Below are 26,378 nucleotides of genomic sequence, written 5' to 3' on the forward strand. Positions count from 1 at the left end.
AGGGAGCTGGAGGCAGAACAGCACCAGTGCTGAGGCAGAGTGGAGCTGGAGCTGAGGCAGAGTGCTGGAGCTGGGGCTGGAGCAGTCTGGAACCAGGTGCGGTGAGCAGCTGGGGAGAGCAAGAGGGGACCCTGGGCAGTGGGCCCAGTGCAGGTAGATGCCCCCAGCCAAGACTCCTGGCAGGCCAGACTTGGAGGGGGATCATAACCCTCACAGGGTGGGGGTGGCACTGGGAAGAAGCGTCCTAGAGCCTGAGGGCATGTAGCCACCGCCAGAGCAAGTATCCAACCCGCAGCATCCCTGCAGCACAGCCAGGGCCTGAGAAGGAGGCCTCGGACTTGTGAGAAACAGACTGAACAGCCCTGATATTCCAGAGACACTGGTTGTGATGTCGCTGTGCCACAGAGTGGGGTGATGCGTTTTCCTTTAACCTTTCCCAATTTTTCCTTTTTTTTAAAATTTGATTGCTGTTTAATAAATTGTATTTCCTTTGAACTGTATGTAATGATCAGTGGGTCAGGGAAGCATCTAGTGCAGAGAAAGCACCCTGGAGTGGGGACATCCTAGACCCTGCCCTAAGTGACCACAGCAAGGTTGGGGGTTGAGCCCCCCAGGAATCCTGGGCCCAGCCTTGTTGGGGTTACGAGGAGTCTGCCACATGGGAGAGTGGAAGGGGAGCCCTTGAGGTCAGGCAGGCCTCTGGATAAAGGAAGTGGGAGAGAGGAATCAGATCCTTTCCCTAGCCCATTTCACCAGGATAGTGCATAAGACAGGAAAGTTCCCCACAATAGCGGGACCATTCCCCCACTTACAAGTAGTAACTCAATTCAAGTCAGTGTGCCAGTCGTCACACCATGGGTGTAAGTCCCTGGGTTTTTTTACAATTAAATATATGTATATACAGCAACATAAAACCCATCATATTTCCTTTAAGCCTCTCACTAAGGCAGAGGTGGGCAAACTACGGCCCATGGGCCACATGCGGCCCGCGGGATTGCTTGCCCTGCCCCTGAGCTCCCGGTCGGGGCGGCTAGCCCCCACCCCTCTCCTGCTGTCCCCCCTCCCTTGCAGCTACGCTGCCACGTGGGCAGCACTCTGGCCTGCCGCTCCTGTCGGGCAGCCCAGCAGTGTGGCTGGCTCTGGCATGGTAAGGGGGTGAGGAGCTGGGGGGTTGGATAAGGAGCAGGGGATCCCGAGGGGCAGTCAGGGGTCAGGGAGCAGGGAGAGTTGGATAGGGGGTGAGGTTTCAGGGGCGGTTAGGGGTGGAGGGTCCTGGGAGGAGGTGGTCAGGAGTCAAGGAGTAAGGGGGGTTGGATGGATCGGGTATTCTGAGGGTGTGCGAAGTGGGAAGGGGTGGATAGGGGGTGGGGGCCAGGCTGTTTGGGGAGGTACAGCCTTCCTTACCCAGCCCTCCATACAGTTGCAATACCTTGATGTGCCCCTCGGGCCAAAAAGTTTGCCTGCCCCTGCATTAAGGGCTTGGTTTGGTTAAACTCTTGAGGTGGTTGCTTTCTGAGGCACAGCAGGCAATTTAATAAGCCATTTTTTTGTTTTGTTTAAGAAAGGAAAGTAGACAGTTCACTCCTTTAAAATGTTGGTCCCCAGCTAACAGATCTGTCATCTTGTCAAAGAGAGGAGTGTCTGTCAGAAAGCATCTCCCTCATGCCCCTGTTGCTATTTGGAAACTTCAAGGCTGTGTTAAGGTTCATATTTTTTCTCTCTCTTTCTGCAGAGCCTTTTTATATACTTTAATTTTAATATTACATAATTTTTGTTCATTTCCCTCCCCTTTGGTTTAGTATTTATTTTCTATAACCAACATTTTGTTTGTAATGTCAGTCTATTACCTACTGTATGTTTAAGAAAAACAACATCCATTTATTCAATTTTTTATGAAAAAGAAATGTATTTCACACAGGGTGGATTTGATTTAAATGAAATTGATTTAAATCATGATTTAAATAATTTAAATCACTAGTCAGGAAGACTAGATTTAATCATGGATTTCTACATAAAAGTGCATTCTTGTTGGTTGTTATAACCTTAATACATATTCTTCACAACTCATAGATAGATGTTGGTTTCATTTTTAGAAGGTACATGCAAAATTTTTAAAGTGATTTCTTTTGAAAATTTTCAGATTAGTTTTACACTATATCAGAAAATTAATGATTGTTTGATTATTTCATTTACCAAAGGTATTTGAAGCAGATATTTATGAAGTCATTGGGAGGTGAACTATCTCCAATTCAATAGGTTAATCATTAATATTTGGAGGATTTTCTTGCCATGCTGTATTAGGAGGAGAACATCACTAGACAAACATTTAAATTGCTTTATTTAACTAAAACAACAACGTTAAGTATTCTGGATTTTTTTCTTAAACAGCAAAAATATATTTTAACAAAACAAACATATGAATTTTTGAATTTAAACATTCATGTTTTTTTAAAAATTGGGTTTGTTTTTGTTAAAATTGTTTTTAACTAAAATAGTTAAATGAAATATTAAAAAAAAAAATTAAATCGACTACGTCAGCCAAGTCAACATGAGAAACTTACAATATTGGCTTCTGTAGCTAACTCAGTCATCTTCACCTTCATTTTCCTGTTTCTTCATAACCTGGAAAATAAAAACAAGCTTTCCTACTTTTTCAGGTCCCAGTTGATTTCTCAATTTGGAATGAATTAGTCCAAAGGAAGAAAATATTCTTCCTACACCTGCAAAAGAAGCTACTGCTGTTAAAAGTGAGATTATCACTTCAACAATCTCTGAATCCAAGTACTTAAGTGACTTCCACCAGTTCACTGGTGTGACTTTTTTTAAAACATCATCAGCAAACATATATTTCTTGAATAGTTCTTATTTCCAAACTGGGTCTCTTTTATGGTCTGCTGCCATTATAGGTTTTCCCTTCTAGTGAGAGAATGGTACGGTAGATCTCAAATCAATGAAGGCTGCACTCAGAAAGACCTCCAGATTTCTGGAAAATGCTGCTCAAACAGTTTCATGTTTCTTTCTACTGCCTGTCCCTCCCTTCTCACATTTATCTCCAGACTTCTTCTCCTTGTCCAGAACTATTCCACCCCAACAATCTTCTATTCATTGAACTTCTTGAAACTTTGCACTTTTAGAGAGAGATAAGGGACAGATGGACTCTCTGTACACAAATTTGCAGAGGGACAATAGGGTTGAGGTCTGTCATTTCTCACCTGTCCATATTATTTATTTATTTTAAAACAGTTTTGCTGTTAACAGGCGTCAAAGTTCCTTCCCCACTCTGAACTCTAGGGTACAGATGTGGGGACCTGCATGAAAACCTCCTAAGCTTACTTTTACCAGCTTAGGTTAAAACTTCCCCAAGGTACAAACTATTTTACCTTTTGCCCTTGGACTTTTGCTGCCACCACCAAACGTCTAACACTGTTTACTGGGAACGAGTCTGCTTGGAAACGTCTTTCCCCCCAAAATCCTCCCAAGTCTTACACCCCCTTTCCTGGGGAAGGTTTGATAAAAATCCTCATCAATTTGCATAGGTGACCACAGACCCAAACCCTTAGATCTTAAGAACAATGAAAGAGCATTCAGTTTCTTAAAAGAAGAATTTTGATAGAAAAAAAGTAAAAAGAGTCACCTCTGTAAAATCAGGATGGCAAATGTCTTACAAGGTAATTAGATTCAAAACATAGAGAATCCCTCTAGGCAAGCCTTAAGTTACAAAAAGACACAAAAACAGGAATATCCATTCCATTCAGCACAGCTTATTCTCTCAGCCATTTAAAGAAAACAGAATCTAACGCATATCTAGCTAGATTACTTACTAAATTCTAAGACTCCATTCCTGTTCTATCCCCGGCAAAAGCATCACACAGTCAGAGAGAGAGAATTTGTTTCTCCCTCCCCTCCAGCTTTTGAAAGTATCTTGTCTCCTCATTGGTCATTTTGGTCAGGTGCCAGTGAGGTTATCCTAGCTTCTTAACCCTTTACAGGTGAAAGGGTTTTTCCTCTGGCCAGGAGAGATTATAAACATGTTTACCCTTCCCTTTATATTTATGACAACAGGCATGTTATCTCTAGAGACACAAATCCAGTTTGGAACTGCAAAACTAAGCATCTTTGATGGTATCTTCTAGACTGAGTCCCATTGGGTAGATAGAAAGATTAACCTAAATAATCTATACAGAAGCCCCTGGAACCCATAAGATTGGGTCCCTAATCCATGAACTATTGGAACTCATTTACAAAACTTTTCTTAAACATTACATGAATATATTGTCTCATACTATAGAATTAGCATTTATAATCCCTATTCCATGATGAGATATCTCTGAGCTATAATGTATCTTAATTAAAACTATCTTGAGATAGTTTTTTTCCTCAAAAAGCATTTTACCAAAACAATCCAATTTAAATAAAAAATCCTCTTTAAATTAAAAAAATCAGATTTTTTTTTTTATTTTTTTTTTTTAAATCATTGATCTTTATCCACCCTGATTTCACATCAAGGCAATTCATTAATGATCTGTTAACAAATATGGAATCCTATTCTGGTCCATGCTTTAAGAAAAGTGAAATAGCACAAGAAGCAGGGTTAGTGAGATTTGCAAACAATTTCTGCTATCACATACTTCATTATTTTCCCGAAATGTATATATCAGAACATTCCTATTACATCAATGAAAGACAACATCATAAATCAGCTACTGGGTAAGGTTCAGTCCTGTCTTATTTGGGTCATCTTCTGGCATAAAGAAGGTTACAGAGCCCCTTTCAGCAAAAAGCTTCATTGGCACACATATTATTTAGTTCTGCCTTCAAACTAAATCTACCCTAACTTGTTAGAACCTCTGTGGGGAGTGCAGCAGTGTAAACAGGCATGGCAGCTCTCACTGTTTCAGAGGGTGCTATTTGTTAGGCTAGTGGACAGAAGTCCATTCTGCTGTAGTTACTAACAAAAAAAGAAAGGCTGAAGATTTAATCCATGAGAGGAACAGATAAGATTTGTTCTTTTTTACTTAAAGGTGTGAAGTTCTGCAACAGTAATGCTATTTAGCAGCTGTCACATCATTATTCTTGCAGCAACTGTTTACAAAAATATGCAATTTAGTTTGTAATTGAGCCTAACTGGTTTTGACACACATTTTTTGCTTCACACATGAACTTAAAATGTTCACTATATTTACTTGTAAATTTGGAACTATGAGTAGAGTTATATTCTAGGTTTATGGCCTTATAACTGGAACACCAAGCCCAATGACCAGGAACATTTGGGTGCCCCAAGGAAGGATATGGGAAATGGACCTTACATCATTATATTGTATCTTGCACTTCCCACACTCAGGAAAATTAGATGATGGATGTTAAGACATTGACACTGCTTCATCCTCCATATAATGCATCTTCATCACTGGCTCAAAATGTTTTAAAAAAAGCAGCCATCAAAAAACACCCAGCCCCACATTCGTTTCTTTTGATTCAGAACACATACAAAAGACAACACGGTATGTACTCTGTTACACAGAGGGAGGAATCGTGATATTCCTGTAAAGCTGTATTAGTGCAGTTGAACAAAAATTATTAAGACTATCTATTGTTAGCGTCTGATCATAGAATCATAGAATCATAGAATATCAGGGTTGGAAGGGACCCCAGAAGGTCATCTAGTCCAACCCCCTGCTCAAAGCAGGACCAATTCCCAGTTAAATCATCCCAGCCAGGGCTTTGTCAAGCCTGACCTTAAAAACCTCTAAGGAAGGAGATTCTACCACCTCCCTAGGTAACGCATTCCAGTGTTTCACCACCCTCTTAGTGAAAAAGTTTTTCCTAATATCCAATCTAAACCTCCCCCACTGCAACTTGAGACCATTACTCCTCGTTCTGTCATCTGCTACCATTGAGAACAGTCTAGAGCCATCCTCTTTGGAACCCCCTTTCAGGTAGTTGAAAGCAGCTATCAAATCCCCCCTCATTCTTCTCTTCTGCAGGCTAAACAATCCCAGCTCCCTCAGCCTCTCCTCATAACTCATGTGTTCCAGTCCCCTAATCATTTCTGTTGCCCTTCGCTGGACTCTCTCCAATTTATCCACATCCTTCTTGAAGTGTGGGGCCCAAAACTGGACACAGTACTCCAGATGAGGCCTCACCAATGTCGAATAGAGGGGAACGATCACGTCCCTCGATCTGCTCGCTATGCCCCTACTTATACATCCCAAAATGCCATTGGCCTTCTTGGCAACAAGGGCACACTGCTGACTCATATCCAGCTTCTCGTCCACTGTCACCCCTAGGTCCTTTTCTGCAGAACTGCTGCCTAGCCATTCGGTCCCTAGTCTGTAGCTGTGCATTGGGTTCTTCCGTCCTAAGTGCAGGACCCTGCACTTATCCTTATTGAACCTCATCAGATTCCTTTTGGCCCAATCTTCCAATTGGTCTAGGTCCTTCTGTATCCTATCCCTCCCCTCCAGTGTATCTACCACTCCTCCCAGTTTAGTATCATCCGCAAATTTGCTGAGAGTGCAATCCACACCATCCTCCAGATCATTTATGAAGATATTGAATAAAACCGGCCCCAGGACCGACCCCTGGGGCACTCCACTTGATACCGGCTGCCAACTAGACATGGAGCCATTGATCACTACCCGTTGAGCCCGACAATTTAGCCAGCTTTCTACCCACCTTATGGTGCATTCATCCAGCCCATACTTCCTTAACTTGCTGACAAGAATACTATGGGAGACCGTGTCAAAAGCTTTGCTAAAGTCAAGAAACAATACATCCACTGCTTTCCCTTCATCCACAGAACCAGTAATCTCATCATAAAAGGCGATTAGATTAGTCAGGCATGACCTTCCCTTGGTGAATCCATGCTGGCTGTTCCTGATCACTTTCCTCTCATGCAAGTGCTTCAGGATTGATTCTTTGAGGACCTGCTCCATGATTTTTCCAGGGACTGAGGTGAGGCTGACTGGCCTGTAGTTCCCAGGATCTTCCTTCTTCCCTTTTTTAAAGATTGGCACTACATTAGCCTTTTTCCAGTCATCCGGGACTTCCCCGGTTCGCCACGAGTTTTCAAAGATAATGGCCAGTGGCTCTGCAATCACAGCCGCCAATTCCTTCAGCACTCTCGGATGCAACTCGTCCGGCCCCATGGACTTGTGCACGTCCAGCTTTTCTAAATAGTCCCTAACCGCCTCTATCTCCACAGAGGGCTGGCCATCTCTTCCGCATTTTGTGATGCCCAGCGCAGCAGTCTGGGAGCTGACCTTGTTAGTGAAAACAGAGGCAAAAAAAGCATTGAGTACATTAGCTTTTTCCACATCCTCTGTCACTAGGTTGCCTCCCTCATTCAGTAAGGGGCCCACACATTCCTTGGCTTTCTTCTTCTTGCCAACATACCTGAAGAAACCCTTCTTGTTACTCTTGACATCTCTGGCTAGCTGCAGCTCCAGGTGCGATTTGGCCCTCCTGATAACATTCCTACATGCCCGAGCAATATTTTTATACTCTTCCCTGGTCATATGTCCAACCTTCCACTTCTTGTAAGCTTCTTTTTTATGTTTAAGATCCGCTAGGATTTCACCATTAAGCCAAGTTGGTCGCCTGCCATATTTACTATTCTTTCGACTCATCGGGATGGTTTGTCCCTGTAACCTCAACAGGGATTCCTTGAAATACAGCCAGCTCTCCTGGACTCCTTTCCCCTTCAAGTTAGTCCCCCAGGGGATCCTGGCCATCCGTTCCCTGAGGGAGTCGAAGTCTGCTTTCCTGAAGTCCAGGGTCATGATCATTGATGTCATTACCCGGAAGTGATACAGAATTCATTATAGAAAACTCAAGGAATGGGAACAAATCCAGAAACCCAAACTGAGTTCTGCTGAGTGCATAATCCATTGTCTTATTGATTGAGGAAGAAGCTGCAAAAGAATAAGAATTCAGAGAATTACGTTCAGTGATTTTACTGAAAGGTCATCCGATGGGACACATTAAATAGATGTTTGTCAGTCATGGCTGCATTTATTTGACCTTTCCAATGACAATTCAAGCTGCTTTTTCCAGTAATGAGGTGTAGAGTTGCTGATTTGGCTTTTTATTTTCTTCCTCGAGGAAAATGCCATTAAATTTAGATTTAGTCTTGTATATTTAAAGAAGGGTGTCAAGGTTCTTTCCCCACTCTGAACTCTAGGGTACAGATGTGGGGACCTGCATGAAAAACCCTCAAAGCTTATTTTTACCAGCTTAGGTTAAACTTCCCCAAGGTACAAACTATTACCTTTTTCCCATGGACTTTACTGCTGCCACCACCAAGCGTCTAACAAATATATAATAGGGAAAGAGCCCGCTTGAAAACGTCTTTCCCCAAAAAATCCTCCCAAACCCTACACCCCCTTTCCTGGGGAAGGCTTGATAAAAATCCTCACCAATTTGCATAAGTGAACACAGACCCAAACCCTTGGATCTTAAGAACAATGAAAAAGCAATCAGGTTCTTAAAAGAAGAATTTTAATAGAAGAAAAAGTAAAAGAATCACCTCTGTAAAATCAGGATGGTAAATACCTTACAGGGTAATTAGATTCAAAACATAGAGAATCCCTCTAGGCAAAACCTTAAGTTACAAAAAGACACAAAAACAGGAATCTACATTCCATTCAGCACATCTTATTTTATCAGCCACTTAAACAAAACAGAATCTAATACATATCTAGCTAGATTACTTACTAAATTCTAAGACTCCGTTCCTTTTCTGTTGCTGGAAAAAAACAACACAGAGACTTTGTTTCTCCCCCTTCCAGCTTTGAAAGTATCTTCTCTCCTCATTGGTCATTTTAGTCAGGTGCCAGAGAGGTTATCCTAGTTTCTTAACCCTTTACAGGTGAGAGGGTTTTTCCTCTGGCCAGGAGGGATTTTAAAGGTGTTTACCCTTCCCTTTATATTTATGACACGCCCCCCAAATCACAGATAGGGTGAAACACTGGCTGGGATTTCTTCCTGAAGCTCTAGGAGAAAACAGAGTTAATAAGACACATGCACCTCTAAATATACTACCAAGTACATAAAGACTAACAATATTTCCCACATCTCAAGGACGATTTTAACCAGTTGATTCTGGGAAACTTTCACGGGAGAGTGCATCAGCCACTTTGTTAGAAGCTCCTGAGATGAGTTGGATGTCGAAATCAAAATCTTGGAGAGCTAAACTCCACCGAATATTTTTTTTGTTATTTCCCGTGGTGGTATGAAGCCACCGTAGCGCAGCATGGTCGGTTTGCAGGTGGAAACGCCATCCCCAAACGTATGGGTGTAGCTTTTCCAGAGCGTAGACAATGGCGTAACATTCTTTTTCACTGACTGACCAGTTGCTTTCCCTCTCAGACAGCTTCTTGCTGAGAAACACTACAGGGTGGAATTCTTGATCAGGTCCTTTCCGCATTAAAACTGCTCCCACACCATGCTCGGACGCATGTGTGGTTACTAGGAATGGTTTGTCAAAGTCTGGGGCCCTTAGCACAGGGTCAGACATGAGTGTCGCTTTAAGCTGGTTAAAGGCCTTCTGACACTCTTCGGTCCACTGAACGGCATTTGGCTGTTTCTTTTTGGTTAGGTCTGTCAGTAGGGTGGCAATTTGGCTGAATTGCGGTACAAATCGTCTGTAGTAACCGGCCAAGCCTAAGAAGGATTGGACCTATTTCTTTGACTTTGGGACAGGCCACTTTTGGATAGCATCCACTTTGGCCTGTAGGGTGTTGACAGTTCCTTGACCCACCTGGTGTCCAAGGTAAGTCACTCTGTTTAGGCCTATTTGACACTTCTTAGCCTTAACAGTTAGTCCTGCCTCCCTTATGCACTCAAAGACTTTTTGTAGATGTTCCAGGTCTTCTGACCAGGAATCCAAAAATATGGCCACATCGTCAAGGTAGGTGACAGCATATTCTCCCAATCCTGCTAGGAGACCATCTACAAGTCTTTGGAAGGTGGCGGGTGCATTCTGCAGCCTGAAAAGGGAGTACATTAAATTCATACAGCCCGACCTGTGTGGTGAAGGCTGACTTTTCGTTGGCGGATTCATCTAGTGGTACGTGCCAGTACCCCTTGGTTAAGTCCAAGGTAGAGATGAACTGGGCCTGTCCCAGTTTCTCTAATAGTTCATCTGTGCATGGCATTGGATAGTTGTCTAGGCGAGTTACAGCATTTAGCTTATGGTAATCCACGCAAAAACGTATCTCCCCATCTGGTTTGGGAACTAGAACCACTGGAGATGCCCATGCACTGCCAGGGGGGCAGATTACCCCCATCTGTAGCATATCGTGGATCTCCCATTCTATAGCAGTTTTAGCTTGAGGAGACACCCGGTAAGGTTGGACTTTAATTGGGTGAGCATTACCTGTGTCAATGGAGTGGTATGCCCATTCAGTCAGTCCTCGGGTGGCTGAGAACGTCGGCGCATAGCTAGCGCACAGCTCCTGGATCTGCTGTCACTGCATATGCCCAAGGGTCATGGAGAGGTTCACCTTTTCCACGCCACCATCACTTTTCCCTTCGTAGTAGACACCTTCAGGCCACTCAGCGTTGTCTCCTCCCTGGGATGTAAACTGACAAACCTTTAATTCTCTGGAATAAAAGGGCTTTAGAGAATTAATATGGTACCTCTTAGGCTTTTGGTTGGAGGTGGGGAACGCTATGAGATAATTAACAGCTCCCAGGTGCTCCTGGACCATGAATGGCCCTTCCAATGACACTTCCATTTCATGGGCCTGGAGCGCCTTTAAGACCATGACCTGTTTCCCTACTTTGAAGGAACGCTGTCTGGCATGTTTATCATACCAGGCTTTTTGCTCTTTTTGAGCATCCTGTAGGTTTTCTTTAGCAAGGGCTAAAGAGGTTCGGAGGGTGTTTTGTAGGTTGGTTACAAAGTCTGGAATGTTAGTTCCTGGAGAAAGTGTAAACCCCTCCCATTGCTGCTTCACCAACTGTAAAGTCCTCTCTTCTTATCACCTGTGTCTGAAACACTAGGCTGGGTGTGGGCAGACTTAGTTTGTGCTCTTCTTACTTGCTGCACTTTGGGTATGCCAGAGATTAGAGGTATTAGTTAAAGAGGTACAAAAGGACACATTTTCCCTTCCATTTCTCCTATGAAGCCCCTCCACATTGAAGCTCTAGGAGTATCTGAAGGCAAAATGTGTTCTCCACTGTGTGACATGAGTTCAACTCCCATTGAAGTAATTTCACTTGTTCAACGAGTAGGGGTTGCAGTTGTTTAACTGAAGAAAAATTGAGCTCAAAGGTGAGGTTGAAAGAGAGGCTGTGCTAGATGTTAGACCTGTAAAGCTTGTTGCAGCCAAAATGTGTTCAGATGTTAGTAGCTGTTTGGACTTAAATATGTTTTGTCCTAGGTGAAATCCACCTTGATGAATGTTTTGATACAAGTAAATAAAAAAGCAAATAAATTAAAGGAAAAGGTGAATGATGTAGAAACTGTAAAGTAATAAATGGAAACTTCTGATAATTATGTAAAATATTTATTAAAATAATTTGTTCATCTTATATCCACATCTTGCATGGGATCAATTTATCTGCCAGTCTGAGCACTATAAGCACAACTTTATGGAACGTGCAAACAGATGTATACATAAGAGACAGGTAGTCTTTGTAAAATCTGCCCTGACTGTATCTGATCCCATGCACCTTACCCAGGAGATTCTCTGGACTTTGAAGAGAAAGAATAATGTTGCTGTCCCCAGGTCTCTCAGGCTGATGTTCTCGGCACAAAGTCTGCATCCATAGGGATGATGGCAGGTCCAGTTGTGATAGGGTCCTACTTTTCAGGTGATCATTCCCATTCGTATTGACTGTTAGCCCTTGTCCATGAAGGTGATTTGGGCTTCCTGTATGGATGTATTAACTCTCTGGGCTTTATAGCCCTGCACATTTTTTTTCGTACCAAAACCACCTATTTCATGATGCATTTCTCAGTGAATGCCAGGCATAGGAAGCAACCAGTGTGACAAACACAATCAAATGGTATCTGTCTGAAATGGAGGAAATATTATGCCCAGTTTGGAAGTTCATACTATGTAGATCTGACTCCATATTTGAGAAAGGCTCTCCATGAAGGCAAAATTAGCCTTGGAGAGGATTCTACTGTGTATACAATAACCAGAAATATGCATGAGCTTCAGATGGATCCTCATGCCCTTACTCATGTCCTTGTAGGACTTGTCCATCATCACATGGGATTTGGTTTGCCTCCTTATTTCTGCAGACAATGACCAATACGTAACAAAATTTTGCTTCTTCCTTGATCTGTACAGTGAGTCTGTATCACCCACACTGGGACAGGAAATGAGCCAAACCTACCTATCTTTTATAAAAAGAAAAGGAGTACTTGTGGCACCTTAGAGACTAACAAATTTATTTGAGCTTAAGCTTCCGTGAGCTGTAAGGAACGCATCCGATGAAGCGAGCTGTAGCTCACAAAAGCTTATGCTCAAATAAATTGGTTAGTCTCTAAGGTGCCACAAGTACTCCTTTTCTTTTTCCGAATACAGACTAACACGGCTGCTACTCTGAAACCTATTTTTATAGTTGCTATTACTGTAGTATCTGAGCACCTCACAATCTGGAATGTAGTTATTCTCTTGACACCAGTGTTCGGTAGGCAAGTAGTAGTATCCCTGCTTTACAGGTGGAGAACTGATGCACAAAGAGATTAAGGGCTAGATTTACAAACGGACTTAGATAACCTAACTGCCACTTCCAGTGATTAAATCCCAGAATAAGGCCCCATTGGGATTCACACAGGCCACCTCAGCAGCTTCTGAACCATAGGCACATAAACTCACTTTCTTCCTAAATTTTTGCAGTGTAAATTCTGACACTTCTACCTGTACGCGTGTACAGTGCAGATCCACACCGGGCAGCATGATGCTTAAGCACCAGAGAGATGTACAAATGGGGGAAAGATTGGCATTTCTCTGCCTAACTCATCTGTGGGCTCCATGCCCACCTACTGGATCAGGCCCAATAGGTGAAATACATAAAATGCCCCTCCCACCAAGGGAGGCGAGCTGGATGAGGATCTTCCTCATAATTTTTATCCCAGTGATTACGGTACTCAGCAGAGATGTGGGATACCATTAGATCAATTCCCCCCTCCACCTGAGAGGAAAAAGGGATTTGAGCAGAGATCTGCCACCTCTCAACTGGACAGGAGAGATCAGATCAGTGATCAGAAGAGAATGGGTTAACAACACTTTCCTGAGCTGATGCCATTCGCAAAGGGGGGTGACTTCCATTTTCAGTAAAGTGGACTGCAGATTGTTGGGATAGAGAGGACTAAGGAAGTTGCCCCACGGAATTCTGGGATACTTCCGGCTGACTTCCAGGACCAGAGTCAAGCACGGCTGCGTCTATGCTGCAAAGCAATAGGGCTCGGACCCTAGGCCCTGTTTTAACTTGAACTTGGACCCACCAACCCTGCAGGGACTTGGGACCATTGGACTGAGCCCTGGATTAGCATAATTGGAGTATAGATGCAAGGGAGGGTTAGGCTTGAGCCCAGACTCAAGCACAGGCTTGCATTGTAGTATAGACATACTCTCCCACAGTATTCTTCTCAGCAAGTTAAAGAAGTATGGGCTGGATGAATGCACTATAAGGTGGGTAGAAAGTTGGCTAGATTGTCAGGCTAAACGGGTAGTGATCAATTGCTCCATGTCTAGATGGCAGCCGGTATCAAGTGGAGTGCCTCAAGGGTTGGTCCTGGGGTTGGTTTTGTTCAATATCTTCATAAATGATCTGGAGGATGGTGTGGATTGCACTCTCAGCAAATTTGCGGATGATACTAAACTAGGAGGAGTGGTAGATATGGTGGCAGGTAGGGATAGGATACAGAGGGACCTAGACAAATTGGAGGATTGGGCCAAAAGAAATCTGATGAGGTTCAACAAGGATAAGTGCAGAGTCCTGCACGTAGGACAGAAGAATGCAATGCACTGCTACAGACTAGGGACCGAATGGCTAGGTAGCAGTTCTGCGGAAAAGGACCTAGGGGTGACAGTGGATGAGGAGCTGGATAATGAGTCAACAGTGCGCCCTTGTTGCCAAGAAGGCCAACGGCATTTTGGAATGTATAAGTAGGGGCATAGCCAGCAGATCGAGGGACATGATCGTTCCCCTCTATTCGACATTGGTGAGGCCTCATCTGGAGTACTGTGTCCAGTTTTGGGCCCCACACTACAAGAAGGATGTGGAAAAATTGGAAAGTGTCCAGCAGAGGGCAACAAAAATGATTAGGGGTCTGAAACACATGACTTATGAGGAGAGGCTGAGGGAACTGGGATTGTTTAGTCTGCAGAAGAGAAGAATGAGGGGGGATTTGATAGCTGCTTTCAACTACCTGAAAGTTGGTTCCAAAGAGGATGCTTCTAGACTATTCTCAGTGGTAGAAGATGACAGGACAAGGAGTAATGGTCTCAAGTTGCAGTGGGGGAGGTTTAGGTTGGATATTAGGAAAAACTTTTTCACTAGGAGGGTGGTGAAACACTGGAATGCATTACCTAGGGAGGTGGTAGAATCTCCTTCCTTAGAAGTTTTTATGGTCAGGCTTGACGAAGCCCTGGCTGGGATGATTTAATTGGGGATTGGTCCTGCTTTGAGCAGGGGGTTGGACTAGATGACCTCCTGAGGTCCCTTCCAACCCTGATATTCTATTATTCTATGATTCTAAGAAGGGCAGGACTTAGGCCTTCTCCTCTATGTCTCCCATTGGCTACTGTAGGCAGGAGCTTCCTAGTGTGCTGGCTTTTGTGAATTCCATTTGGAGGTGCCTACCTCTCCCCATTCATTGTATAGAGAGCCAAGATGTCTAACTCAGGTTTTATCAATCCCAGCAATTTTTAGGTGCCTAAATGTTAGGCCTAGTTTGGTTTGTGAGTCTAGCCCTAAGTGACTTGCCCAAGGCCCCAAAGAAAGTTGATCATGCAGCAGGAAATTGAACCTCGATCCCTCAAGTTCTAACACCCTAGCCACTGCACCATCCTGAGCTCCAAATGAACTACCGAATGAGCTAGTCAAAGCTGGTCTTTTGTAAAAGAATGTGTGGGACGTGCCAGCTGTATATATCTATGGGAGGAAGGACAGTATTATGGGGTAGGCACAGAACAGGGAGTCCTGAGACTCACTTTCAGTTTCTGGCTGTACCACAGACTTCCTGTATGTACTTGGGCAGCTCACTTAGAACCTAATTTTCAGAAAACATGAAACCCCAATCTTAGGTCTCTACAGTTAGGCAATGCAAACACAAGTTTGGCCTTTAATCACTCTGTGTTACAGATTTTATCTACAAAAGCAGGTGATACCTGCCCCACAGATATCTTGTGAAGCTAACTTAATTAACTTTAATAAAGTTATTTGAGAACTCTGGATAGAAGGTTCTATATAGGTGCAAATATTGTTTTGTTTTGAAGCTGATAGGCCATCAAAGTGAATAGCTAATGTGCAGCCTCTGTGAGACTTCTCTTGAGAGCCACTCCTCTCCCCCAAATAATAGTAAATGTTTATGTGTTTATGTAATGGCAAAGTGGAGGAATGGTAGGGAGAGTTTTAAATTGCATTGTATTACCTCCTGTGATGCAATTGGCCTTTCCTGGTGTTGTAAGAGGTAGCCAAACCATCTGTTACTATAGCACCAGAACAGTGAAAGCATTTCCTTTGATTACTGCAGACTTCTCCCTTTAGAAAGTATGGTGTCCAATCCCAGGCAGGTTTTTTTTAAAGTGAGATTTTTCTCTTGAGAAGGAAATTATGCTTTTCTCCTCCGTATCATACACCTAGCCTGTTGAGATATATTAGGGTCTTCTCTGAAGGAATTTTGGAGTACAAATGACAATTAGTCATTGAAGTAAAAGGGGCTGGCTTGATATGGCAAACAATGTTAAACCTTCTGAACCTGTTTTTCCACTGCATTGCAACTGGTGCAAAGTGGATTTAAAACGTTACCATATTAGACTTCTGCTCTCATTTAGACAATGAGGTGTTTTACACCTGCTTTGAACTAACTTTGAACATGTGTAAATGACTTTACAAGGGGAAAAGGAGTAGAGAATCATAGCCTGAAATTCTGTCTCTAATTAAATCCATGTCACAAGTCCCATTGATTTTAACAGGCCAAGATCCCACCATAGTTTCTAGTAGAGTGAATGAATAGTACCTTAGAAGTGCATGATATTTTTTCTCTAAGATATTGTCTACACTGCGGAAATGCATTCTAGAAAGCGTGTTCCCTAACATATCTTCACTAGCATGATGTTAAACACAATTTTGCCTTTAGTGTGAACAAGGACAGTCATGTTTAAAAGTTTGGTACCTGGTCGTGGGGAAGATCTTAGCATTTAAACAAGCAAATGTGTTTCTGAACATAGCTTGTCTCTTTGTATGCTAGGTGCTTGGTTGTGTTCAAAATTATTAGTCAAATGGCATTAACATAATCTAACCTGATACTGTTTCCCCAGTATAGACATGGCCACTGTAAGTTCCTTCAGTAATACTTAGGGCTTGTCTGCAAAGAGACATTCAGAAAAGTTAAGGTGAATCCTCTTGGGAGGATTAAGTCAGAGTGAACTAAGGCCACTTCCCTCTTGAATGAAAGCATACACAAGAGGGTTTAATGTACTTTAATTTATGTGAATTGACTTCACAACTTTTGTTGATTCACTTTAGCTTTCTGGGGTGTCCCTGTATAGAGAAGACCTTAGAAAAGTAATTTAATTTGAATGAAATGCTTGATTGGTCTGTTTTTGTTGGCTTCTTAATGGATTTTAAGCATTGTAAACATACAGTACTCTGTGTGATATAATATTTATTGTTGATGACACTAAAGTTAATTACAAAAAAGGCTGCTTTTCATGAATTTTATTTTTTTATTTCCAGGGATTTTAAATCTTTTTTCCTTTTATTTGTCAGGAAAAGAAGAATATATTGCAACATTCAAGGGATCGGAATATTTCTGCTATGATTTGTCCCAGAATCCCATACAGAGCAGCAGTGATGAAATAACTCTGTCATTTAAAACTCTTCAGAGGAATGGACTAATGCTTCATACAGGAAAATCAGCTGATTATGTCAATCTTGCACTGAAAAATGGAGCTGTCTCGTTGGTCATTAATTTGGGCTCAGGGGCCTTTGAAGCACTGGTGGAACCTGTGAATGGGAAATTTAATGACAATGCCTGGCATGATGTGAAAGTAACCAGGAATCTGCGTCAGGTAACAGTACAATGGATACAAGAATAACTGACTGTTTCTGCTACAGCTAAATGTGTGATGCTTTGAAATCTGAATAGAGTGACATTGGATGTTTAGTTGGCATTTAAAAATACCTTTTATTTACACACACAGGGATATTCCTGCCACACTTGAGCAGGGGCATATCTAGAAAGTAGTGGGGGCAAGAGGCTGCTTAAATGAGACAGTATTACAGTCAGATATTTCAAAAGACTTCAGGTATCATGCACATATTTTTCTTGTACAATTTTCTGCCCTTACAGTTTTTTATTAGTCACTATTACATGCTGATAATTGTCCACAGGGCATGTATTTCTATAGCTGAATCACAGCTCTTTAGTTTAAAGAAACTTTTAACCTATTCCGCCCCCCCCCCCGCCCCAAAAGCAGTAGATTCATTCTCAAAATAACCCTCATACATTTTTGGTGGCATTTTCTGTCTCATAGCCTCGTCTAACTGAAGAAAAACAGCAACAACAACAACAAAACCTTGTAGGCTACAATTCATTAGTAAAATGCATGTCTATATTGGGGTCATTTTGTATTTTGGTAGTTAATCCTTGGGGGATAGAATGAAATTCCAAGTATGTGTATACACTATATAAACTTATTTAATACCACATATACAGTGTATGCACATATGTGGCATTAAAATGTTATGTATAGTAATGTTTTGGGGTTTGGGATGGGTATTCAATGATACTTTATTGGTACTAAAATGTGTAATTCTGTTAAATGCTATATATATATATATATATATATATATATATATATATTTACTGCCCTACATGCTTATCTTAAATCAATATCCTTAACATATCTGTTGTTTCTCTAAACAGTTGCAGCTTGATGGGAATATCTTTGGTTTCCCTTAACCAAAACAGCCCTCTCTTGTGGCGCTGTTAACTAATCCATCTAACCTCTTTTTTTCCCTTTTCTAAAATTGTTTAGCTATTACTTTTCTGGTTTTGTTAATAGCAAGTTAGATAGGTCACAGTTAATTTGGAATTATAGTGCAAAAGAGTGAAATAACCAAATGGAATTTTAAAAAGTAACCCCTAAGATTTTACAATTATGTGTAATTTTGGGTTACACATGCATCAACACATTAAAGTGTTTATCTTTCTAAAACAGCATAGCTACAAGAATTGTATTTGCATACTATATAATCTATATTTAGTTTTAAATTATTGCTAACTAAAACAAATGTGGAGAGTTCTTTGAAAGAGGCTGCAAGGGACCCACTTTCTAGATTTGCCTTTGCTCATGTCATCAGACAAACCTGTAAATTGGAAGATTAAAGTGGGGGAAAGGGGAGAGGCTTCCTTTCACTTGCCAAACAGAGACGTAAAATAGGTGCATGTTCAGAGAGGTAGTTGCAGAAATCCATTCTACTCATTCTATGTGTCAGGTTCTTTGCTTTGTTTCATTGCAGTAAACTGTGACCCTAAAGTCCATCAATGTGACCGAAAGACGTTTTGGAGTTGAGAGGGAGTCCTTGGGTGCTGTTGAAACAACCAAATAAAAAAATTATAAAAATATTTAAAAATTGAGCAGTAGGGGATATACACTAATTTCTACTAATTTGCTGGGGAAACAGTTTGGGATTCAGGGCAAGCAGTGGTCAGCTGATGAGCTTTAGGCATTTTGATCCCTTTAGCCATTTTGAGTGTCTGTCAGCTGCATTCAATGGAAGGAAGATGAAGGGAACATTACCGTATGTCTGTTTAGATGAGAGCTGAAAAGTTCTGAAATATATTTGCAGGAAATACAACTGCTCTTACCTCTCTGGAGGCATATTTGTTAGTCTGCTTTTTTTCTTGTAAAATTTTTTTGCCCTTTTTCTATGTTACTAACATGCTTAATAACTAACATGTCATTCATGGAATGTTTCATTCTACTAACCGTTACCTGAACCAAATAATGTACTAACATGGTAGTGACCATCATATTTTTTAAGTAACAATCGTTATTCTGTTCACAGTTTTTAATTTCCTTTCTCCCCCCTTCTCCACAAAGCACTCAGGCATTGGACACGCTATGGTAAACAAACTACATTGTTCGGTAGATATCATTCTAATTGTTTCTTATTTTGGGTTTGCCGTGTGTTTTCTTTCTTTCTTTTAACTGTAGACATCATTAACAAAAAAGGAACTGCGGTTGGTACTCTTCTGCTTACTTTTAACTCCTTCTTTTCATCTGTTGTTGACCTCCTTATTTTTACCTGTTCCTGTCAAATTGTTTTTTAATTCACATGTAGGGGCATCTTTAACATTACGAACGTTTGCATCAAGCTGTGGTTAACTAACAAAGGATAAGGCTAAATTGTGGCTGGCCCGAGTGATTGCTGGCTCAGCCAGTTTCTAACCATTCATAATGCATGGCATGGAGACTTGGACTGGGAATGATGGAAATGCCACATTCATACATCTTTACTTCATCACAAGCAGTTTGGTTCTTTTTGTTCCTTATTTTCTTTCCTTTCTTTTCTTCTGATACTCTTTCCTGCATGTGCACATCAGAGTGTGCTGCTTACACAGATTGTTTTGCTGTTTTTCTTTTCTTTGGCATGGAATTAAGCTCTTGCATGGTTAATAACTGCTGTTATATAGTGCAAATAGTGATGGTGCTGAAAAAAGCTTGTGCCTTTTATGTTAACAAGGTGCACGTTTTTATTAGTCAATGACAGACTACTAAACTTACTAATATGTACACCAGCTAAACTAACTTAGGAAGCATTCTACTAACACCATTTTTGTGTCTGCTAAATAACTTTTGAGTTGCAATAGGGTATATGCTGACACTAGTTCAACAATCAGAAAACTCTTTAACTAGTTAGAGCTCCTAGGGGTAGTTGACTAGAATCCAAGACTAAACCTCAAACAGACATGAAAATGGGTTCCGCCTTATGTCTCAAAACCAGGCATATCCCAGGACTGCAGTATGTAGGTCTGAGTATAGCGTGTCCTTTCCCTGTGCTTTGTTATCTAGGTGACAATATCAGTGGACGGAATTCTGACTACTACGGGCTACACGCAAGAAGACTACACCATGCTGGGTTCTGATGACTTTTTCTATGTTGGTGGCAGTCCTAGCACAGCAGACCTACCCGGGTCACCAGTCAGTAACAACTTTATGGGCTGTCTCAAAGAGGTAAATATCATCAGCCATAAATCCATCACAAATGTCACATCATCATTTCTAGAGATGGCCAAAAATGAGAACCCCTGATCCAATCTCTTTGTACTTTGGCTGGGATTCCAATATTTGAACCTGTCCCTTCAATCATAATCAAAGGTAAAAGTAACCTATTTTCATTTCTTGAGTGTATGTAAAACCTTGTGAATACAGCTGACCTTGTGAACAGTTCAATTCCTTCCATTGTATCTGGTTCCAAACCCTCATCTCAGCCTAATTTGGATACAAACAATACTTTCTCTGTCTATCTCTAAAAATTTTATGATCTAGTTACTGTATTATTTAAATCCTTGTGTTTTGAACATATCTTTGCATTACTTTCTTTTAACATTAAACACAATTGTAAAGATATTTCCTAACCTAACCTCACAAGCTGTGATTCTCTGATGTCCTTCGATATTGTGAAAGGGAGTGAGGAGGGGTCATAAATGCAAGCTTTTTATGGCAGATTGCAGCTAGTTGCTGTTGATCTTGGTTTAAAGGAAGCTTGTTGTGTGAAGTGAAATGATTTACTGCATTGATAAATTTCAGTGCAATACTGGAGGCTGCTAAGAGATGGTGCAATGGTATTCCAGGGTTATATTTTAGGAAGGACTCGAGGAGAGAGAGAATGTGACACAATGAAGTGCTCAGACTGTGGTATCTACAGGTTCTTTGTGGTATTCTAAATCAACTCTTTGTAGAGCCTAGAAACACTGGTTCAGAATCATGCTTGGTAAAATTCACTGCTCTTGAAAGAATTGCAATGGTCTGTCAAAGTGTGTCTAGGACCGTCAGGTCACAAGTTATGTGACCTTCAAGTGTGTGTCAAACAAAAGTATTAAATATTGCACTTAAAAAATCCGGTAAGATCCACTATTTTCTCTACTTGACTTCATTTGGCCACTGTATTGCCTCTTGGCTATGGCAACAAACTGTATCGTAACATCAACAGCAGCTTGGGACTCAAATGACCTCTTGGGTTTTGGTAGGATAGGGAGCACAATGACAGCTTTGTGGAACCCAGTGGTTAAAAAGACAAAAGGGAGAGCACTCTCTGCACCAGCTGAGGAGGAGGGGGAGCTCTGGGGGAGATATACTTACCCAAGCCACAGAGAGGAGGGAGAGCTCCCTTCTGTTATGATCAGTGTAGTGACAGAGTTTTGCTCCAAACCACTTCCTCTTACTTTATCCCATAGTAAAATCTCAATAGCTCCACAAAACCTACATTGAAGATTCAATAAAAGTTGATTTTAAGACCTTAAGCTTTTTACCTATAAATGTTCTGAGTTTAGTTGAAGGAAGGTGCTATGGGAAACAGCTGGATGCCTGTGACAGACCCTACAGGAGGTGAGAGAGAAGCAAGGGGGAACACCTCTAGGCCCCTGCAGTCTGCGTGGGTCAGGGGAATAGCTTTGATGTGTTGTTTTGTAGTGGAAGAATAAAACTGTGTCCTGAAGGAAGAGCCTGAATAGACTTTGAGCATGGTGTTAGTCCTTCCTGGCTGTGAGACAGGCCAGCAGCCTACTCCATCTCTCTCCTCATGACATTCTGCCAGAGTTGTGGTCAGTGGAGGCAGCTGAGTTTGAGCCCTGTTGCTGGTATAAGAGAGAGGGGGCAGCTCTCAAGGCATCTCCATTGGGGCCCACACCTTTGAAACTCTCTTCGTCCCTTGGTCCATAAGAGCTCAAATTTGTTAGGATTTAAAGTGTGCCCTGAGATATATCTTTTCTCCATCCTGAAAGCTCTATCCCTCCATTGGAAGAGACAGGGGTCCTCTCAAAACAATAGTATGTGACAGTGTAATTATATATCATAATATGTACACAGAAGGGGGCAAAATTAAGGTTGCACCGGTAACCTTGAATGTGGCATTTCCTAATTTTTGAGTGCTTGATTTTGCAACTTTAATGTTCTCTGTTAATGAAGTTTTTTTGTAAGTAACTTCTTAAGCTTAAAGGCAAACTTAAAAAGCAAAACCCCTGTCATGTGGAACCATATTGACCCCCACGTAGATCATCAGCAGGACTACTGGAACCTTTAGGTCTAAGCATAGACCTCAACCCTTTAAGCACAAGAATAGGTTTTTACCCTTTGCTCCTAGCCTTCACCAGTCTGCTCCTGCCCTTCTTCTCTTTCTCACCTCTTTGCATTCTAGTCAGGTGGTTTCTTCCTCCTCTTTCCTCCTGCCTAGCTGTCAGCAAGGGAAAATCACAAGGGAGATAGTCTTCCTGGTCTCAGTTACAATGCCCGCAAACCAGAGTGGTCCCAGTCAGCCGGGAGGAACATTTACAGGGACAGTCCTGCAGACCTCATCTAGAGTTTGCTCAGCATGGTCTATGGGGAGAAGCATACTCAGTGCAGTGTTTGAGGATGGAGTATGCTCAGTGCAGACGGAATGTAAGGAGAATTTAACTACTAAACTCCAACAAGCTTCTATGGAGCATGTGCACTTGGCAATTCCCTGAGACTTCTAACTTGAACAAATTTGGGCAGATATTCAGAGGGACAGCAAAAAGCACCTTTCCAACACTAGAGAGATCCCTTTGCCAAACTGCCAGACCGTGCTCCAAAGCAAAGGACTCTATAGACCCTCTGAAAGAAACAGATATGATTATAACATACAGATATATTTTGCTAATGTTAAATATATTATTCCCTACCCTCATTCTTGGAAATAGTAACATAACTGTTACTGATGCGACCCTTCACACTTCTCCCCGCTCCAAAACACTTGTGTACACAAAAAATACACCACACAGAGCATGAGGCAAAAACCTGGTTTGGAAAATTTTTGCCCAAATGGTTAAAGTTTGGCAAAGTTATAAGCAATGGAAAATAGGGTCTTACAATGGAAAGTCATAGGCAATCTTAACTATAGCTATCATATCCAGCTACCCTGTTAGTTCACAAGATATCTGCCAGTAAAACAGTCACTGATCCCTCAGATTAGCACAGCTGTTAGGTCTTTGATCCAAGACTTAGTGTCACAAGTCCCAGATCTCTGACCAGTGCAATTTTCAATCTCTACATTTAGAAACAATATTGGAGAGTCATTGAAAGTTAACATCATCAGGAATGGCTTATACTACCACAGTGTCAAACATTCAAGCAATTTCAGTACTGCTTCAAATTTGCTAGTTTTCTGTTGTTCATTGTGCAAAGTCTTCCCATAGTTGAAATTAAACTGTTTTTTAAAATTCGTTACTGCAGTAACCACAGATGAGTATTTTAAAGGAGATGTTATGGAGCAGATTCAAAGTATATCTGTTTTCTCCAGCTACTTTATTGATTTATACTTCAGCTTTGTACAGTCTCCACACTAAGGGACAGACATCCAAAACTCTGGGCACCATCAATATATGTTTGAAAATACAACATAGAAGATACAAAGTAAAAATTAACCTTATGTACACAATGTCATCACCGGTCATGTGACCAACATGTCTTAAAGCCACTGCTGGACTTTCTCATAGTCAAATGCCACGCTCAACTGCTTCTGTGCTCTGTCATTTCCTTCTCAAAAAGATGGGCTTCACAGCATGCCTAGGTCGACAGCTCTGGCCTATTTCAGATCTTTAAGGGCAGAACATTACAAAGGAAAGTGATCCTTATGGAGAATGCTCTGCCTGTAGTCCCCTTTTTATAACAAGGGGTATCGAGTTCAGAGAAGTCTGCTGATCACAGTTGTGGTAGCTTGGCAGAAGGAGGGACTCCATCCTTCAGGTCAGAAGATCTCAAGCTCTCTTGGACATTTATAGATTAAAACCAACATGCAGCCTGTGGATATCATAGAGCACTGGTAATGAATGCTGCCCGTTCATAGACACCACTTAGTGAGTGGGCTGCAGCATATTCCTCCCACTTAAGTGCCTGGTGTAGGTATAGCCCCATGTAGAGCACATTAACATACACCATTCCTGAGGTGATGAAAGTATGGAGCACAGTCACAATCCCCTTGCAGATGGTAAAAAGCTATATTTGTAATTGCTGTCATGTAATCAAGTCATAGTAGAAAACAATCCAACATAACCCTCAGATATTCAAGAGGACTGTCTAGATTGAGTGAAATGGAGACATAAAGCTGGATGTTATCCACAAGTGGCAAGCAACAGAAGCCCATGCCTTCTCACTGAGCTTCCTAGCTACCCTATATACATGTCAACTGGAGGGAAGACAAGATAGAATCTTCTGGAATTAAAGACAACACTAAGACTAAGGGCCCTTAGAAAGAAGGAGTAATCACCACACCCTGCCCTGTGGAAAGGGTCAACAAGGAAAGATCAAAGCCACCTAAGAGCTGCACCTTCAATTCCCATTGCTGACTGTAAGAGAGTCAGCAAAACCGAATTGTCAGTAGTATCAAACACTGCTGAAAGAATAGACAATTTCAATATGGAATTTGGTTTTCATTGCAGGGTTATGATACCAGCGCTGTTTCTGTGCCAACCCCAAATCTGTAGCCAGACTGAAAATGGTCAAAGAAATCTGAGGCATTTAGGTGATACTCAGAAAATTGTCTCACCACAACTTTCTCTATCAAAAATGGAAGATTAAATACTGGCCAGTAATTAGTCATTGCCAGCATGGGGGTGGAGGGGATTGTTTTGTTTTTTTTACTCAAAGGCTACAAGATAGCATCCCTAAGAGAACCAATACCTTGGTTTCCTGAAGAGAGGTACTGACAAGCTCACCCTGTAATGGACTCGATACTTTCCCACAGGCTTTCACCAGCCAGGAGAGACACAGGTTCACAAAATAGGTTTTGGGACAAGGTCCTCCCAATACCTCCATACTTCAATGAGCAGTAGTGGACTAAACTCAGCCAGAAAAGACCTAGCCTTTGTCTACTTCTGTAACCATGAAAGCAAACACCTCAGTCTAAATACACATAATTTTACGGTAAAATAATCAAAGTTTTTCTCACTGAGTGGGGCACAAATAAGCCTGAGTGGAGTCAGATTGGGTTGATCAAGCACTCAGAACAAATGCTCTTACTGAGCTGTGGCAGATGCCACGATAGGGCAAAGAATATCATGTTTGCCTGCTGTACAGCTCAAGCATGTGGGATTAAAAATTATTTGAACCAGCTGATCATATTCAGTACCAGAGTTCTGCCCCTGCCCCTGTAGGCATCTTCCCTCACATTTCATCTTTTGCAAGTCATCTGTATACCAAGGTGTACTGTGATGATGAAGCCAACAAAAAGGTCAGTTAGAGGTTACCTTTGTCAAGGGTAGAAGACAAAATATTATTGTAAAATCCTACCAGATCATCAACATAGTGGTGTGTTGGAGGATCAGTCATATTCTTCCAGGTCTCCTGGAAATGCTGTGGATCCATTAGCCGACAAGATGAATCATCAAAACAGGTCCTCATCTGACAGGCTATGTGTGCCACAACCTAAAAACATAGGATATAACAATCAATACATGACACGGGATGGGGTGAAGAGACAGAGTAACAAAAATAACAGCATATGCACATTTCTTAGCCAATAAGAAGCAGTAATTGCATCTCATCATCTGCCTACCTATTAATATGTTGCAGTTTATACTATGCATTATGAAGGAGGGTCTTGAAGGAGGATTCATAAATTTTAGGCCAGAAGAGATTATTACATCGTCTAATCTGACCTCCTGTATTACAGGCCATACCAGTTCAGCCTTTTAACCCTGTATTAAGTCCAGAAACTCAAGATAATATTACGGCTTTACAGATTTTGACTGGGAGCTCTTCAGATTTGTAAGAAGAGACATGGGAGAAAGCATGAGAGTCCTTGTCAGCGTAGCAGGCAATCAAAGCTGGTTCTTTTGTGCAATGCAGGTTGTGAAGGTCTTTGGAAGTAAATGCAACAAATTTGTGTTTGCAGAGGAAGATGGGGAGCCAGCTGAGGGACTTAGAGAAAAATGACATATACTGATG

The 26,378-nt window shown here is 41.7% G+C and overlaps 1 protein-coding gene across 23 annotated transcripts in view; it reads left to right on the forward strand.

Annotated features, from left to right (window-relative positions):
• NRXN1 (neurexin 1) overlaps positions 1-26,378 on the forward strand; it is a 1,265,182-nt gene that overhangs the window by 432,629 nt on the left and 806,175 nt on the right. For 16 of the 23 annotated variants that reach the window (XM_073339213.2, XM_078852309.1, XM_078852310.1 and 13 more), the window contains 3 exons: positions 16,957-17,258; positions 19,296-19,340; positions 20,268-20,429. In XM_073339213.2, coding sequence (XP_073195314.1) covers positions 16,957-17,258; positions 19,296-19,340; positions 20,268-20,429 — 509 coding nt within the window. The remainder of the gene's footprint in view (positions 1-16,956; positions 17,259-19,295; positions 19,341-20,267; positions 20,430-26,378) is intronic. The other 7 variants (XM_078852304.1, XM_073339204.2, XM_078852305.1 and 4 more) reach the window with 2 other exon arrangements.

This window comes from Lepidochelys kempii, chromosome 3 (assembly GCF_965140285.1).
Source record: "Lepidochelys kempii isolate rLepKem1 chromosome 3, rLepKem1.hap1, whole genome shotgun sequence".
NCBI lineage: Eukaryota > Metazoa > Chordata > Testudines > Cheloniidae > Lepidochelys > Lepidochelys kempii.